This window comes from Orycteropus afer, unplaced genomic scaffold, assembly GCF_000298275.1.
Source record: "Orycteropus afer afer isolate SDZICR_OR568_19922 unplaced genomic scaffold, OryAfe1.0 scaffold00050, whole genome shotgun sequence".
In the NCBI taxonomy this organism is placed as follows: Eukaryota; Metazoa; Chordata; class Mammalia; order Tubulidentata; family Orycteropodidae; genus Orycteropus; species Orycteropus afer.
The window spans coordinates 3,260,807-3,279,619 of NW_006921637.1; the positions used below are offsets into that span (position 1 = coordinate 3,260,807).

At 39.1% G+C, this 18,813-nt stretch overlaps 1 protein-coding gene across 1 annotated transcript in view; it reads left to right on the plus strand.

The window, feature by feature from the left end:
• LOC103195019 (serine/threonine-protein kinase MAK-like) overlaps nt 1-18,041 on the plus strand; it is a 110,396-nt gene extending 92,355 nt beyond the window's left edge. The window contains 2 exon segments of the mRNA XM_007938478.2: nt 10,131-10,191; nt 18,012-18,041. Of these exon segments, the coding sequence (XP_007936669.2) occupies nt 10,131-10,191; nt 18,012-18,041 (91 nt within the window).
• Nucleotides 18,042-18,813: the final 772 nt, after the last annotated feature.

Here is an 18,813-nt window from a genome sequence, read left to right on the forward strand (position 1 = left end):
AGGGAGCTCTGGTAGCATAGTGGCTAAGGCACTTGACTGCTAACCAGAAGGCTGGCAGTTCAAACCCACCAGCCACTCCTCAGAAGGAAGATGGGCAATCCACTTCCATAGTGATACTGCCTCAGAAACCCAAGGAGGGGTCACTATGAGTCGGGTCCAACTTGATGGCACATAACAACAACAACAACAGAGGCATAGAAACTTTGAGAATTTAGTCCCTAGGGTGTGTGTGGGGACAGGGGAATGTGAAGTCCCTGGGTGTCATAAAGGGTAAGCACTTCACTACTAGCCAACATGTTGGGCATTCAAATCCATCCACAGACACCTCACAAGACAGGCCTGTCAATCTGCTTCTGAAAGGACACAACCTTAAAAACCCTATGGAGACTTCTGGTAAGATGGTGGAATAGACCAACAAACTACATAGACACTCTTCAACAAAGCAAAGAGGAACAAATTTGCACAGATACTGAAGATAACCCTGCAGCCCTGAACTTTGAAAGGAAGGATACAGAAGTGGAGTAAATACTAACTAGTAGAAGAACCTGAATGAAAACAGTGAATAAGGAGACAGAGGGAGCTGTGGACTGTCAGCTCTCCTGACGGTGCGGCCAGGTTGAATATTTACCTGATTATTTGATGTTAGAACCTGCTCTGGTGGCATAATGCCTAAGACATTTGACTGCTAACCAGAAGGTTGGTGGTTCAAACCCACCAGCCACTCCTTGGAAGGAAGATTGAGCAATCTACTTCCATAGTGATACTGCCTCGGAAACCCAAGGAGGGGTCGCTATGAGTCAGATCCAACCCAATGGCAGTGACTTTGGTTTTTGGTGTGATTACAACCTGGGCCAGTAACTTAAAAATCAGCCTTGCTCATCAAGGGCTGCATGGACAACTGTAGTGATAACTGATGGCTAAAAAGGGAAACAGTAAAGAAGGAGACAAACTGAGCTGTGGACTTTCAGCTGTCTGGAGGGTACAGCCATTTTGAATATTTACAAGTGGTGTGGCCAGTTTGGATATTTAAAGTGACTGCATTAGGATCCCAGTAACCTAAGAATAAGTTCTACTTGCCAAGCATGGAACAGGAAACCACACTGCAGGCTGACCACTAGAAAGGTGTAATATTCCCCTTGTTACTCTTATATCCCACATCCTCTTGGTGAAGAGGGTGCAAGAAGGTGAAAGGGTGTGGCCATTCCCCACCGCTAGCCATCTCCTAAAACAGCAAGATTCCACCCCAGTTTCCAGGCACTGATGGAGCCTGGGTGCCCACCCCACCCCTGATTTTTTGTTTTGTTTTGTTTTTTATTTGCTTGCTTTAAATTACTCCTTTTTTCCCCTTCCTTTTAAGTTTTATTCTTTCTTTGTCTCATCAAAGCTTCTAGATTTGGGTTTTTATTCTTTTCCTTTACTTGGTTCCAAACTTTTTTTTTCTTTCTTTTGGTTCTCTTGTCCCTTGTTTATCTTTCTGCATTTTTTTTTTCATTTTTTGTTTTTTTATTATTCTTTTACTCTAGTTCTTTTCTCTTATTTTCTCCTCCCCAGATGTTGTGTTTTTTTTTTCTATTTATAATTGTCTTTTTAAGATATTTATTTAAATATTTCTTCTCATTTTTTTGCCCCCCCTTTTGTCAGTTGTTCCTGTGTGTTTATATAGTGTGAGTTTTTTTGTCCTCTTGTTTTTACATTTTTGTTGAATTTTCTAATTGTTGTTTTTGTGTAACTGAATGGAAGACAGCAACCATGCCCATATGACTCAACTATAACTGCATCTCCTGCAGCCCCACTTGCTTCCAAGTGGACAATAATAGATGACAGCCAATATAAACCCAATTCACCCTGAACTGTTCTTCAAAACAGTTAACAGAGATCTGTGCATCCACTTTCATTCTCTATCACACCCATCAGAAAACACATGGTGAGTGCATAAGTGCTGCCAGCTAGCAAATAGAAAAGCACAGTACCCTGCTTACTCAAAACAAAACAAAGAAAGAAAGAAAAAAACTTAGGCAAATCACACCAATATACAATGATCAATTAACTATAAATACAATGGTATCAAAATGTCTTGGAGACAATGGACCATCATAGTTCACACAAAGAAGCAAGATAAAGTAGAAGAAAAAAGGGACCAGAATACAAACTTAGAAAATATCCCTGAGAAAGAAACAGCATTGGAACTATCTGATAAGGAATTCAGGTATCTTCAAAGGATTGAGAGACAGATCAAGGAAAACACTGACAAAATTATGGAAAACACTGACAAAACCCTAGAATAATTTTGGAAGACAATACAAGAACAAAATGACAAAAGAAATGAAAATTTTAAAATGATGCAAAGTCTACAGATAGAAGTCCAGAAGATTAATACTAAAATTTCAGAAATAGATAACAAATTGAACAGGCAAAAGAGTAGAATCAAATCAATGGAAGAAAGAATTAGTGAGATTGAAGACAAATACCTCAATACTACTTTGTTAAGGGATCAATCAGAAAAAAAAATTTTAATAAAAAAAGGAAACCTAAGAGTCATGTGGGATACCATCAAGAGGAATAACATAACCTACCTGTAATCAAAATTCTAGAACAGGAAGAGACAAATAAAACCACAAAGAAAATTGTCAAAAATTTGTTGGAAGAGAATTTCCCTGATATGAAGAAAAACAAGGATATGTCCATTCAAGAAGTTCAACGGGATAGACCCCAAAAGAAAATCTCTAAGACATATTATCATCAAACTCACCAAAACCAAAGACAAAGAAAGAATCTTGAAAATAGCACAGGAAAAACAAAAAGCTACCTACAAAAGGCAACCAATAAGACTAATTCCTGATATCTTGGTGGAAACCATGCAGGTGAGAAGGCAATGGCATGGTGCATATATAAAACACTGAAAGAAAAAATTCCCTACCAAGAATTATATACCCAGCAAAATTGTCCCTTAAATATGATGGGGAAATTACCAAAATCTTTGGGACTCAGTAAAACCAAAACCAGAGGCCAATATATAGCAATAAATTCACACATCAAAAAAGCAGAAAGAGCCAATACCAGAACCTCAACCCACATTTCCAAAAATTAGAAAAAGATAAGCAAAAAAAACCTACAGTCATCAGAAGAAAATAAATAACAAAGATTTGAACAGAAATAAATGAAACAAAAAAAAAAAAAGAAAGACAATAGAAAAAAATCGACAAGACTAGAAGTTGGTTTTCTAAAAACCACTGGCAAACTTAACAAAGAAAAAGAGGGAAAGAATGTAAATAACACAAATAGGAAACCAATTGGGTTATGTCACAACAGAGCCAACTGCGATAAAAAGGATAATATCAGGATACTATGAAGAAGTGTACACCAACCAATATGAAAATCTAGAAGAAACGGACAGATTTCTGGAAACATACTACTTACCTAAACTAACACAGACTAAGGTGGAAAATTTGAACAGACCCATAACAAAAGAAGAAATCAAACAGTTAAAAAAAAAAAAAATTCTGGCCCAGATTGTTTCACTGTTTAAACTATTCCAGAACATAGAAAAGGATGGAATCCTCACAAATTCATTATATGAAGTAAGAATAACTTTGATACCAAAACCAGGCAAACACATTACTAAAAAGAAAAACTACAAATCAACATCCCTCATGAATATAGATGCAAAAAAATCTTCAACAAAATCCTAGCCAATAGACTGCAACAATATATCAAAAAAAATAATACATTATGGCCAAGGACGTTCATACCAAGTATGCAAGGATGGTTCAACATTAGAAAAACAATCAATAAAATCCATCACATAAGTAAAATAAAGGAAAGAACCACATCATCATATTAATTGATGCAGAAATGCACTTGATAAAATCCAACACACACTGCTGATAAAAACTCTCAGCAAAATAAGAATAGAAGGGAAATTCCTCAATATAAGAAAGAACATATATAGAAAACCAACAGCCAACATTATTCTCAATGGAGAGAGAATGAAACCATTCCCCTTGTGAAGAGGAACTAGCTAAGGATGCCATCTATCTCCACTTCTATTCAACATAGTGTTAAAAGTCCTAGACAGAGCACTAAGGCAAGAAAGGGAAATCAAAGGCATCCAAGTTGGTAAAGAAGACATAAAATGATCCTATTTGCAGATGATATGATCCTATACATAGAAAATCCAAGAGACTCAGCAAGAAAACCACTGGAACTAATTGAGAGATTTAGCATCATGGCAGGATACAAGATCAACATCCAAAAATCAGTTGGATTCTTCTACACCAGCAAAGAGATTGCTGAAAAAGAAATAAGGAAATCAACACCATTTACCATAGTTACCAAAAAGTTAAAATACTTGGGAATAAATCTTACCAGGGACACAAAGATCTGTGCAAAGAAAACTACAAAATACTACTTCAAGAAAGCATAGACTATCTATGTAAATGGAAAACATACCATGCTCATGGATAGGAAGATTGAACATCGTGAAAATGTCAACACTACACAAAGCAACCTATACTTCAATGCCATCCCAATCCAAATCCCCTCAACATTCTTTAAGGATGTGGAGAAAACAATCACTAATTTAATATGGAAAGGAAAGAGATTTTGGACAAGCAAAGTACTGTTGAAGAAGAAGAACAATGTAGGAGGTCTCACATTCCCAAATTTCAAAACCTACTCGGAAACCCAAGGAGGGGTCACTATGAGTCAGGGCTGACTCGACGGCACATAACAACAACAACAACAACAACAACTATACAGCTACAATAGTCAAAATAGCCTGGTACTAGTACAATGACAGACACAAACACCAGCGGAATAGAATTGAGAAATCAGAAATAGATCCATTGACCTATGGTCAGCTGATCTTTGACAAAGCCCAAAATCCATTCAATGGAGAAGAGATAGTCTCTTTAACAAATGGTGCTGGCAAAACTGGTTATCCATTTGCAGAAAAATTAAACAAATCCATACCTCACACCACACACAAAAACCAACACCGCATGGATCAAAGACTTAAGTGTGAAACCTAAAACTATAAAGTTCCTCAAGGAAAAAATAGGGGCAAATTTAGGAGCCCTAAATTATGGCATAAATAGACTATCAAGCATCACCCAAAATGCACAAACAGCAGAAGATAAATTCAATGATTGACATCTTGTAAAAATTAAATTCTTACATGCTTTAAAAGACTTCTTCAAAAGAATAAAAAGAGAATCTACAGTTTGGGGAAAAAAAAATATTTGGCAACAACATACCTGAGAAGGGACTTTATAGAAAACTCCAACACCTCGATAACAAAAAGACAAACAATCCAATTAAAACAGTGGGCAGAACACATGAATAGACACTTCACCAGAGAAGATATTCAAGCAGACAACAAACACATGAAGAAATGTTCACAATCATTAGCTATTAGAGACATGCAAATCAAAACAGCGGTGAGATACCATCTTGCCCCAGCACTAATAGCAAAGTTCAGCATGAGGGGAAATAACAAATACTGTCAAAGATGTGAAGAGTTTGGGACTCCCACACACTGCTGGTGGGACTGTAACATGATACAACCACTACGGAAGTCAGTGTGACAATTCTTTAAAAAGTTGGAATTAGAAATACCATTTGATCTTGCAACCCCATTACTAGATCTATACCCTAAAGAAGTGAGAGCCAGGACAAGAACAAATATATGCACACCTGTCACAGCACTATTCACAATAGCAAAGAGATGGAAACAACGTAAGTGCCAATTAACAGAAGAATGAATAACCAAACTATGGTACATACACACAATGGAATACAATGTAACACTAAAGAATAATGTAGTATCTGCAAAACACCACATAATGTGGATGAACTTGGAGGACATTATGCTGAGTGAAATAAATCAATCAAAGAAGGACAAATATTGTGTTAGTTCACAATTGCAAAAAAGTCAAGGAAAGGTTTGTATATGGAAGGAAGCTTTCTTTGTTGGTTACCAGGAATGGGAGAGGAGGAGAGGGAACACTGTTTGACAGGTAGAGACAAGTACTGATTTGGGTGAAGGGAAGGGCAATGTACCAAAAGTGAGTGATCAACAAGGTGGTACTGAGGAAGAGGAAGACATAGATAGGTATATAGGAGGTAGAGACAACAAAGATGAACCCTTTTGCATGTACAGTACTGCATTGTCAGTGATGGCAAGCATTGATCTATGGGTGGATAGATGGGTGGACAGGCTGAATGATCATGTATGTCTAGGCAGGGGAAGTGTGCCCATGATCATGTACAGGGTTGGCAGATGATATTTCTACATGCATATTTGTATGTGCTGTAAGACTGTCTGGGTGTATAGTGGAGCTAAAAAGGGGCAATGTTGTGGTGGCTTCTTGGCCACAGCCAGCTACCCTGAGGGAGCAAGTAGTTGGACCTATGGGCTTAGGACCATGGTTGCAGGTGACATCAAGCTCAACTGGTATAACATACTACACAAAAACATTGTTCTACATCCTACTTTGGTGAATAGCAAATGGGGTCTTAAAAGCTTGCAAGCATCCTTCTAGATGCAACAATGAGTCTCTCCTCATCCAAGGTAAAGAAGAACCAAAGGTTCTTCTTTAACCAAAGGTGCATAGGAACAGTGAGTCCAAGGAACTAGTAGATCATGTGATCCTCCGCCTATATAACTATGAGACCTGAATAAGATTGTGCCCAGCTATCATTGACAACCACTCCCAAAGGGATCAGTGCGGGAGATCCTGGATAGAGTGGAAGAAGAATATGGAACAAAACCCAACATCAGAAAAAAGACCAGGTTTACTGGTCTGATAGAACCTGGTGAGACTCCTGAGACTGTGGCCCTTAGATACACTTCAGGCCTTGAATTGAACTCACTCCACGGCTTCCAGCCAAACAATAGACAGGCATACAGGGTGAACATTTACATCAGGTAGATACATTCCTTGGAGCAATCAATCATGGGAGAACAGAAGGGGTAGGAATGCATAGGAAAGAAGAACACAAGGAAGAGGTAACTACAGGAAGGAAGTGGGAAGAGAGCTGTTACATTGAGGGGAATTGCAGTCAATGTCATGAAACAAAATGTGTATGAAATTCTATAGGGAAAATGAATTTGCTTTGTAAACTTTCACTCAAATCACAATATAAATAAATAATCATAATAAACCCTATGGAGCTGTTCTCCTTTGCATACTTGGGTTTCTCATTAGCCAGAATTGACTCCACAGCAACTAATAACAATAGGGTGTGGGAGCAGGGCAGAGGGAGCTCAGACAGCAGTCATGACCCTGAAGAGTGCAAGGGAAGAGACTCTGCCAGTCACATTTCTCTTCCCACTTGATTTCCAGAAATCCACCCCTTCAAATATCTATCTCAATCAACGAAGGGGCAAAAAGTGATCTGGAGACTTCTGTATTAAGAAATACCACTGGAGATCTACCCCTGAAAGCCTAGTGGGGGATTACAACAAAGCCCCACAGCATCTTCTTGTCTCTTTAAGGCTTAGAACATTTCTCTACATTTTCACAGCAGCAACAGCAGCTTCTAGCTCTTGCATATTCTCTAATTTGCCACGTCCCCGACTTTCCTATCTTCCTCTGCATTTCTCTCCTTCAAGGTCAAATCCTATGCACCCTAAACCCTCCAAGATTTCTAGCACCATGAGAACCTCTGGCTATACTGCCCATCCCTGTGGGGGTCCTTGTGAGGAGCAGGGCTGAGAGGAAATCTGCAGACCTTGAGTTTCTCACACGTTTCAGATGTGCAGGGGTGTGATTGTAAACAGCACGTCTTCAGTGCTGCCAGAGCCGTCCTCTTCACCCGTGTCCTGTTCCCATCACCCTAGGGGTTCCAGTAATAGGGCGTAAAGCAAACAAAGAAAAACCGTAATCTGGTGTTCCAATTGCATTTTTTGTGTTTAGAAAATGTTAATGATAGGTTATTTGATTACCCTAGGTTTGGCTCCACTTGCTCTTTATTAAGCACATCTGGTATTTAGTAACAATATAAGTAGCAGGAGTTTTTTTGGCACTTGAAAATAAGCTCATCCAATGTTGCCATGCAGTTTGGAAACTCATCAGTGAGGCCAGCCAAACTTGTGGAGATACAAGACTTTTTCTGTAAGCTGGGCAGCTGGCCAGGACAGCTAAAAAATGTGAATTGGCCAAGAACTGCTGCCACACAAACACTTCTGGAAATTTCTCTGCTCAGGCCTGCCAAATCCATTATGCACAACATGAATTACAAGAGTTTCTATCTCTCTAAGCAGTTGCTTTTTGAGCTTAATTCTCCTATGCACTTTATGAGACACATACACACACACACAACCGAAATGAGAAAAACACCAAAAATCCACTATTCTTTTTTTTTTTCTCTTTCCATGGGAGTTGCCAAACTCACAACTTTTCCTGAATTAGGAGAAATAGCCTCAATCTTTGGTTTGAGTTACATTAAATCCAACATGTGGGCGGCAACTTTGCTTCCTGGAAATTCTAGAAAGGAAGGATGTCTCACATCATGGAGTCAGCTTAATATCTAGGTAGGAAAAACAATAAAATGCAACCAAAGACCTTGCAAAGGGAGAAACATATATACCCTACACTAGTATGTCCACTAGGGTTTTGGCCTTGCTGGAGGATGTCAATCAGACTAGAAAGTAAATCTGTAAGCGGAGTGTACCTCTGCTACACTTGAGAGCATAATCATGCTTAGAAGACCCACTAACCTTTTAGTCTTTGTTTCCAACTTGTGGCCCTGAAGACTGGCAAGCGGAGGGTAGTAGCAGGAGGAGGTGGGGAGATGGGCCTGTCCAGAAAGGCACCTATAATTGGTCCCAGGGAAAACAAGCTAGAGAGAGGCAGCCAACCCTCCTAGTCTATTCTTGGTTCTGTCCATGTTTCCCTTCCTTCCAATGTTTAGAAATAATGGCATCATTTATTTTCTAATTCCAAATTGAGACTTGTCTTTTACTTGTGAATCAGATGTAAGAGATGACTCACCCTCTGCTCCGGATTATTTTCAAGGGACTGAAGCTCCACTCCTATTCTCCAAAAGCCCTAGAACAACATTATTCATGGGACATATGTAATTGCTAATATGAGATACTCATATGAGCACATTCTGAGACATAGACTATAGCAAAATCCTTCCAGTTCCCACTAGACGTAATGCTTTCTCTCTATTCAGCTTTCTTCATTCTAGCTGTAAGGCCACTCTCCACCTACTTTTATTTTCCAGAGGTCTTTTTGTCTTACATAATTATGTCAATTTCAGTTGACTTGATATGCTTAATGAAAGATCCCTGGGCTCTGAGGTGTTCTAATTAAGAACAAAAGGTCTCAGCTGTGACATTCAGTCAATTCACTAGCCCAGTTTGTGCCTCAATTTCTCTTTACATTGGGAAAAGTGCTGGATTTGCTCATGCCTGTTCTAAAGTATGGTAAAGCCTATTAAACTGAAAAGACTCAGGACCTCTTGATGACAAATCCTAGTTGTTCCAGGACAGCAGAAAGGTCATGGGTTTGGACACTTCTAACTCTGTGATGTCAGTCAAGTGGTAATCTTTTCAAGCCACTTGCTAAATGAGGATAGTAATGCCTTCCTCCCATCATGATTAGGAAAAACCAATAACAACAGTGTGGTTTTGAAGAATCAAATGCAATACTAATCATGCAACTGCTTTGCAAACTGTAATCCACTACCCTTGAGTTGATTCTGACTCATAGAGGCCCTGTAAGACAGGGTAGAACTGCCTTGTAGGGTTTCCAATGTTTAAGGAAGCAGACTGCCTCATCTTTCTCCCGTGGAGCAACTGGTAGCTTTGAACTGCTGACCTTTTGGTTAGCAGCTGAAAGACTTAACCAATGTGCCACCAGCTCTGCAAACTGTAAAGCAATACATAAATGTCAGTTGTTATTATTACCTTTCAGGCCTTAATTGCAGAAATGTGAACATGGTCTAGAGAATGTGGTTTAAAGAAATCAATGCATGTGCACAATGCAATTTGGGAATTTATAGGGTTGGCTATGAAAAGTGATCATCAGCTTTCTGCAGCAGATGTAGGATAACCTCTCTCAGTGCAATTCTTAATTAAAGTATATTACTTTCTTTCTCTCTTTCTCTTTTTCTTTCAGGAATCAGTTGGTAGCAATCCCTGTTAATGTGCCATTTGACTATATTGACCTAAGAATGAAGGTGAGATTGTCAGTACTAATTAAATTTCCTTTCTCATAGTGAACTCTATCCCAGAAATATAGTTCAAACTAAGCAGTTCAACAGGTTTGGGCATTTGAAACAAAAGCTGGGGCCCCAAGAAAGCCCTCTTGGCCTCATTTCTATTTGGCTCACACCATCTGTCCTGTTCTTGGCTTCAATCTGGATCACAGGACACATTTTCTCAAGTTTCCTTTTCTCATGTTCCTGGGCCTTTGTTGTAGAATTGTAGGAAATACAGAGTCAGAGGAGTCAGCCAAAAGGCTTTTCTCCCTGCTCATGAAAGCTTTGAGCCATCTCAGTCCCCACGTGTGTGCAATGACTGCATTCCCACACATCCAGCCTCTGCTTCATCGTTACTGTTGTTATTTTCCTCATGGTTGCCTTAAATTCTGGATTTTTAAATTCAGATTAGCTCAAGAAACTTTTTTCTCTCTCCCTTTCAACTCTCCAGCAAGCGAGGCAGCTGTATCAGCAATCAAGCCTGGCCTGGTTCTGACTTTTTTGCTCTCAGGCAGCTGAGAACAAACTCAGGGGTTTGTGAATTAGGGTGAGTGCCAGCCACCACAGAAGCAGTGACCACAAAGAAAGCACAGAAGGCCACTATTGGTGGTCAGCTACAGTGGGGGAAAATGGAATCTGAGAGGTGTATGACAGGGTGTAGGGGAATCAGGGGATGTTGGGAAAGCAGGCCTAGCCACCAGCACTGCCATCTGTAGACAAAGACAGTGACAATAGGCCAACAGCTTGTCCTCAGCAAGTGAGGTGGTTTTGCCTGCCTAGCACTCCAGATTCTCTATACTTTCCATCTTAAAGACCAGTTGGTGCTGATGTTGGTGGGATCCTGGGAAGGAACATGGAATTTTATGTACTAGGAGTCAGACTTTGAAGCATTCTCCAGACATTACAACATCTGAGAAGTCATTCCTGCCATTTCTTTTCAGATTTACCTCTGAATAATAACCATAAATGTTTATTGAGCACCCTTCATGTCTGAGTACACCATGTAAATTTCTCATTCAATTGTCACAGTAACCTTATGCTGTTGGTACTAGAATTATCCCAATTTTTCAATGAAGGGAATAAAAGCTGATATGAGTTAAGTGACCTGGCCAGGATCACACAGCTAGTAAGAAGCATGACCTATCATGGATAATCTCATGACATTTTCATGGCCATTGCCCTAGTCTTTGGATGTTTATTTTTTACCATATCTGTTCCAATAATACTGCTTCTATATTTGATGCCAGAATGAGTTCCCCAGAGGGACACACAGAAACACATGTGCTTTATTCTCCTCCATGTGTGAGCTGAGTTCTGTGCTGCATTATTTCATTTGGCTTGTGATTGGTAGCTTTAAGAAAAGTTCACAGGAATGTGCTTCTTCTTCCCAGGTAGGTTGTAACAACTTCAGAGCAGTCCTGTCACAACTTTCACCAGTCAGGGCTTTCATGTCACTATTCACCTCTCTCTGTGCCTCCACCTCATCCTATGATCCAGCCATCACAAAGATTATATGAAAGTTCCACATGGCTTAGTGCCTAAGGCATTTGACTGCTAACCAGAAGGCTGGTGGTTCAAACCCACCAGCCACTCCTTGGAAGGAAGATGGGGCAATCTACTTCCATAGAGTTACCACCTCAAAAACCCAAGGAGGGGTCACTATGAGTCAAATAGACTCAACGGCAGTGAGTTGTTTTTTTGTTTTTTAAGTATTAGAAAGGATGGCTAAAATTTAAGCTTTGAGATCTAGTCCACTGATAAGTGTTTAATAGACTAACCATCTTATTTGACCCTTTAAAGTGAAGATTATTTCCAAGAGCTGATGTCACATTTGCGTATTTGGTATTTGCTGAGTAGCTGCTGTGTGCTTCCTTTGTCCCCAGGCACTGCTTTTGGAAAGTCTACATGCTTAGAGTGGGTGTGGTTCCCTCTTGAAACACTAGCGTTCTAGAGAAAGGTTTGTCTGTGCTTTTGCACAGAACCCAACTCTTTCTCTTCAAGGTGATAATTCTAGCTGTGAGAGAAATTTAAAATGCCTTCTTGGAATAGTTATCTGATGCTTCAAAATGCAATTGCTGATGTTGGCAATGGGACCTTCCTATTAGCAGTTGGTCAAGAAACTGTATGTTTGAGACAGGAAGAGAAAAAGAAAAAAAATATACAGCTGTCATTGCTATTTCTAAATGAAAAGATTGGTTTTATTAGCATGTATAATTATTAGTGTTACATATCACCTTTATATCTTATTTGCATAATAATCCAAGAAGCTTTAAAAAATTCTTTTTTACAGACCTTAGATTTTACAGACACATGGGTTGAGTTGTTGTTGTTAGTTCCCTCCAGTCAAACCTGACTCATAGCGAGATTGCCCCATCTTCCTTCTGAGGAGTGGCTGGTGGGTTTGAACCACCAGCCTTCTGGTTAGCAGTCAAGTGCCTTAGTCACTATGCTACCAGAGATTAGAGAGCAAAATCCATTAATGTTTCCATATACATAATGCAATAGCAGGAGTGACATCTCTGTGATGACACTTTTGCACATATTCTATTGGTTATGCCAATAGAATTTTTGCTATTCTTAATTGGTTAGAAGCAAGTTGTGAACCAACCCACACTGAACTAGTTACCATGGAGTTGATCCTGACTCATGGTGACCCCATATGAACTGTGTGTAGAACTATGCTCCATACGGTTTTCAATGGCTGATTTTTTCAGAAGTATATCATTAGGCCTTTCTTCCGAGATATCTCTGGACAGACATCAACCTCCAGTCTCTCAGTTAACAGCCAAGCAAGTTAACCAGTTTGGTTGCAGCTTTATGAAATACTGAGCAGAGGACTAAACCGAGACTCATGCCCATAGAAACTGTAAGATAATATATGTGTATTATTTTAAGCTTCTAAATTTGTGGTAATCTGTTACACAGAAATAAAAACTAAAATAAAATACTTATATACTTACCATCTAGGAGCTCTGGTAAGCATAGTGCCTAAGGCACTTGACTGCTAACCAGAAGCCTGGCGGTTCAAACCCACCAGCCACTCCTTGGAAGGAAGATTGGGCAATCTACTTCTATAGTGATACTGCCTCGGCAATCCCAGGAGGGGTCGCTATAAGTTGGATCCGACTCCACGGCACATAACAACAACAACATACTTACCATCTAGTATGCAGGTACTACTCAGCCTACAGACTCTACTCACAGTCAAGAAAAGGGTGTAGGTCATTTGAGGGTCATCTTACAATTCTGCCTACCGATAAGCTACTTGTAGAAGGAAGGTTGTCTTTTGTAGACTAGTAGGCAGAATAGTAGGCACATAACTAAAAAATAATTGATACCGAAAATTCAGTGATTAGAAATTATTATTTTTAAAAACATAATTTTTTCTCAGTGTACACTCTGAAAAAGGTAATTTTTTTCCTGAATGGGTAATGAGATGGTGGGAAGCAGAAGTAAGTAACAAGCAAAAGACCACATGAGCTCAAAGAAAGAAAAATTAGTTAGGAAATCTAGGTTCAAATTCCAGTTCTTATAACCTTTCCACATCTGGAAGGTGGAGAAACTAGCTCCTGCCTTCCCCTTCCAGGGTTTCTGAGCAGGCAAAATGAGATGATGGCCTGAGGTCTTTGAAAGTACAAACTGAGGGAACAAAGGCTCTGTTGTCATGACAAAGCTTGCTAAGGAGCTGCTGGTTAATAATAAGATGCTATTTCAAAAGGTGGAAGTGTAATCACATAACCAAGATATTCTCCCTCCACCCCCCCAATGGTAAACAGCAATATATTCTTGAGAAAGAGTCCAAGTCTCTCCTCTAAGCTAGGAATGCATTTTCCATGCACACATTCGGGACAAGAATTCTTTTCAAACTTTCTTCTGAGTTTTACCCCAAAGTTGAGCTCTAGGTCAAAATCTCCTGAGCAGGCTGCACGACCAGGCTCCAGTGTCCCTTGTGTGTCTCAACAATGCACTATAAGACTCTCCTGGTGTGTCTGAGGCCAGCCTCTGGCAGGATCACAAGAGAATCAATTCTCGGTAGGGAAGACAGATTTGCAGAGTGACCGCCCACAGAGCAGGGTTTCCTCCTGCAAGTAAAGAATCAGGCTGATAATGTGCTAAAGTCAAATTAATGTAGGAAATAAAAACGGAATAAATAATAATAGTAATAATAGTGGCTGTCATTGTGATGGTTATTTCTGCTGAAAACAGTAGACCTGCACTACAGATTTCTTAGGGTAATTTTGTCCTTACTTAAAAGAAACCGACAAGTGTACTTTGTAATACGGAAGATAATTTAAAATGAAAGGACTGCAGAACACTGACTCGTTTTCCTTCTTTAACCATTGCCTTATTCTTTTGATTTACAGGGAACATTTTGTTTGTTTGTTTGTTTGTTTAAGAAAACTGATATTTAGATTCTGCCCTCCACTTCTCCCACCCTCTCCTCAGTTTCCCCCAAGCCTCCCATTAGAAACAAAAGACTACGCCTAGGTTCTAAATTCTTTAGGAAATGACATTATTTAAATGTCAATCCAACGTTGTTTGATTTACCTGAAAACTATAAGCTTTTTTAATTGTTTGGAAGCAAGTTAGGTTTATGATTTGCTCACTTCAACAAATTTAGTTAATGGAATCTTCTCCACTGCACTAGCTCAATGTGACTTTGCTAACTCGTCAGAAAGAACATGCACATAATGAGAAAGCCTGGATTGCTCTTTTTCTCACATTCCTGTATCAAGTTCAAAATGCATTCAAAGGTGTATACTCAGGAGAAGTGAAGAAATGTGTACACCAAATGTTCACTGTAACACTTTTCACAATGGCCAAAAGGTGGAGGCAACCAAAATGCCCATCAACAGATGAATGGATAAATAAAATGTGGCACCTACGTACAATGGAATATTATGCAGCCATAAAGATAAATGAAGTCCTAATGCATGCCACAACATGGATCAACTTTGAAAACATTATGCTGAGTGAAATGAGTCAGTCCCAAAAGGGAAAATACTGTTTGATCTCTCATATGAAATAAGCAAATATATAGAAACCCGATTTTTAATGGTTACTAGGGGTAGGAGCTCTAACAGCATGGTGCCTAAGGCACTTGACTGCTAACCAGAAGGATGGTGGTTCAAACCCACCAGCCACTCCTCAGAAGGAAGGTTGGCCAATCTCCTTCCGTAGTGATACTGCCTCGGCAACCCAAGAGGGGGTCATTATGAGTCGAGTCCAACTAACAACAACTACAGGGGTTGGAGGGAGGAGGAGATGGGGAAGTTTTGTTTGGGGGAGCATTACATTTATGTTATGGTTAAATATTTTGAAAAAGGATAGCAATATTGGTGGGACAACATGAAAACTATAATCAATGTCTTTGAATTATAGATGTGGAAGTTGTATTGGTGAATGTTTTGGTATATGTATTTTCAACACACACACACACAAAAAATACATTCAAGAACATGAAACAATTTTAAGCACCTTTCGAGTCACAAGCCTAAGATATTTTTGTACCTAAGATTCTTATAGCACAACTTGTTGAGGAAACAATAAGACATACAAACACGGCCGAGAAAAGTAAGAAAAAGGAGGTAAAATATCTTGTAATATTTGTCTGGTTTAAACTATGAACTTTCTTAGAATTTTCAAATGAGGATGTTGTTGTTTTTGAAAGACATGTTGACAAACTGATACTATATTTTTAGTATGGCTTGAATGGAAAACATGTAAGATATGTGAACAATATATTTCCAAATATGTCACATATTTATAAAACACAGTAAATGCATGACAGATTGAGTAGGATATGTGGAAATAATAACAGCTGTGGTACACCCTATTTCTTAACAAATTCACACACAACAAATGACATTCATGTCCAATGTTTTCCAAAATCTATTTTTTAAACATTTCAGAAAAGGATACAGAGAATGAAAACAAAAGTTTGCAAAAGAAAAATCAGAAGATGGATGTAAATTTATATGACATGGCATGTAATTATGTATAAAACTGGCTCAGAATAGGTTACCCTATTTCTCCCAGCATGCATCTTTTGATAGAAAATGATATTAAATGAAGCATTAGAAGTGATCTGCATTTCGAGGTGGGCTGAAATGTCATATATTAAGGAAAGCAAATATAAAGCTTTAGAATATAAAGAAAGCAATGTGTGTGCCAATGATGCACATCAAGATTTACATAGTTGAGTGAAGACCAAGGACCAATGAGAAATATGGTTTGTGAGATCAAAGACAGATTGGATTCTAAATCTGGGAAGGATTTAAAAGTCAGACCAGACACAGTTAGATTTCAATAATTAGCATGAGACGCACTGCTTTTAAATGGATGGTTTTGGCAGCTTGAGTAAGATGAAGGTGAAGAACCTCTAAGGATAATAGTTTAAAAAAAAAAAAAAAAGTTGTTGCTGCAACAACTTTGACTCTTGTGTGTGAGAGTACAACTGTACTCCATAGGGATTTCAAGGGATGATTTTTTTGAAGCATATTGCCAGGCCTTTCTTCTGAGGCACATTTGGCAGACTTGAACCTCCAGTTTTTCAGTTGGCAGCCAAACATGTTAACCATTTACACCACCCAAGGAACCCAAAGATAATGATATGAATACCTTCTATTTATAATGGTTATCTTTCTGAGTAACAAATAATTTTCAAATCCATAATCTTATTTGAGCTATCTAACAACTCCATGATGCAGGCAAGATGGGTTTTATCACTTACACTTTCCTCACAAAGAAACCAAGGGCATGTGGACTTCATCAGGTTAGAAAGAAAGTGGAGGGATCGATACTGACAACTAGGTTATTTGTTTGAATTAATTTTTCTCTTATCTTTTTGTCTTCTTTAATTTTGGTTTGGGTGAAAACTTATAGAGCAAATTAATTTTCTATCCAACAATTTATACACATTTTGTTTTGTACCATTTATTACAATTTCCTCAATATAATAACACTATTTCCACTTTCTCCCTGGGTTCCCTGTTTCCATTCATCCTGCTTTCCTGTGCCTACCTGCCTTCTGAGCTTTTTTTGGAAAAAATACTGTACTTTTGATGTCATACAGTTAATTGTTCTGTGGGGGACATTCCTCACAAATGATATTATTCACTTTATAGGTCTGTTTGTTTTAAATGAAATATTTTTCATTTTCTATTTTTTTCCCAAAATTTTCCATGTTGTTGTTGTTGTTAGGTGCCTTTGAGTCAGCTCTGACTCACAACAACCTTATGTACAACAGAACAAAATACTGCCTGGTCCTGCACTGTCCTCATAATCCTTGATAGCTTGAGCCCATCATTGCAGCCACTGTGTCAATCCATCTCCTTGAGGGTCTTCCCCTTCTTTGCCTACCCTCTGCTTTACCAAGCATGATATACTTCTCCAGAGACTGGTCCCTTCTGACAACATGCCCAAAGTAGGTGGGCCTAAGTCTGGAAATTCTCACTTACAAATTTTCCAGTGTGAACAAATAATATTTTATAATCACAAAGATGACGTTAAATATTATTGCTTAAAATGAGGGACAAAATCCCAGCTCTCATGCCTTCTAGCTCTACACTCTTCTTACTCCACTGTACTTAACACAGACTGTGGCATGCCACCAGGCATGTGAAATTGAACTCAGAGCAACACACAACTCTATTTATAGACTGACTGAATCGGTGTAACTCAATGTATAACAACACTAGGCTGTAAGTCTGGAGAATTGATTTCTATCCTATTTTGTATAATCCTGGCAAATTTCTTTATATCTGTGTGCCCCAGTTTCCTGTTCTATATCTTTTCAGCTAAATATCAAGTATTTCAAGATTCTGTAGCCAACATTGCTTTATCAAAGAAGGTGATACTAAACTTACACCCTTATGCTAGAACAGTTGAAATAGTGCAGTTGAATCTTCTGCTTAGCTTTGGCCTTATTGAAGGGAGACTTTGGGCCACAGGGGATGGGGAGTGCAGGATGGGTGGGCAATCTAGACAATAGAGAGTGGAACTTCCGGTAAGATGGAGGAATAGGCAAACAAGCGACACAGACCCTCTTCAACAAAGAAAAGAAAAGCTAATTGACAGAGATACAGAAGATAATCCTGGAACCCTGAGCTTTGAAAGGAACCATACAGATGTGGATGAGGCAGTAACTATGGAAAAACTTGAACAAAAACAGTGAGTACAGAGATGGTCAGAGCTGTGGACTGTCAGGTACGCTGATGAGACCAACAGCCTGAATATTTCCAAGTGGTGTTGGGACCTGAGAATTGACCTAAAGATCACTCCTGGTCACCAAGGGCTGCAGGGACAACTGCTCTGGTGGCCTATGACTAGGAAGGGAAACAGCAAGGAGGGAGACAACCTGAGCTGTGGACTTTCTGCTGTCCAGAGGGTGCAGCCATTTTGATTGTTTACACGTGGCAGCCACTGTGGATAAAGTGACCCAGGGTGCAGCCATTTTGAATGTTTACAAGTGGCAACCATTTTGAATTTTAAAGTGATAGCATTCTCATTCGGATTCCAAGCACCTAAGAACAGGCTTTCTTTGCCACGGTCAGTAAAGACATATGAGAGGCTCACAAAGGAAAGGAGACAGGTGGTAGT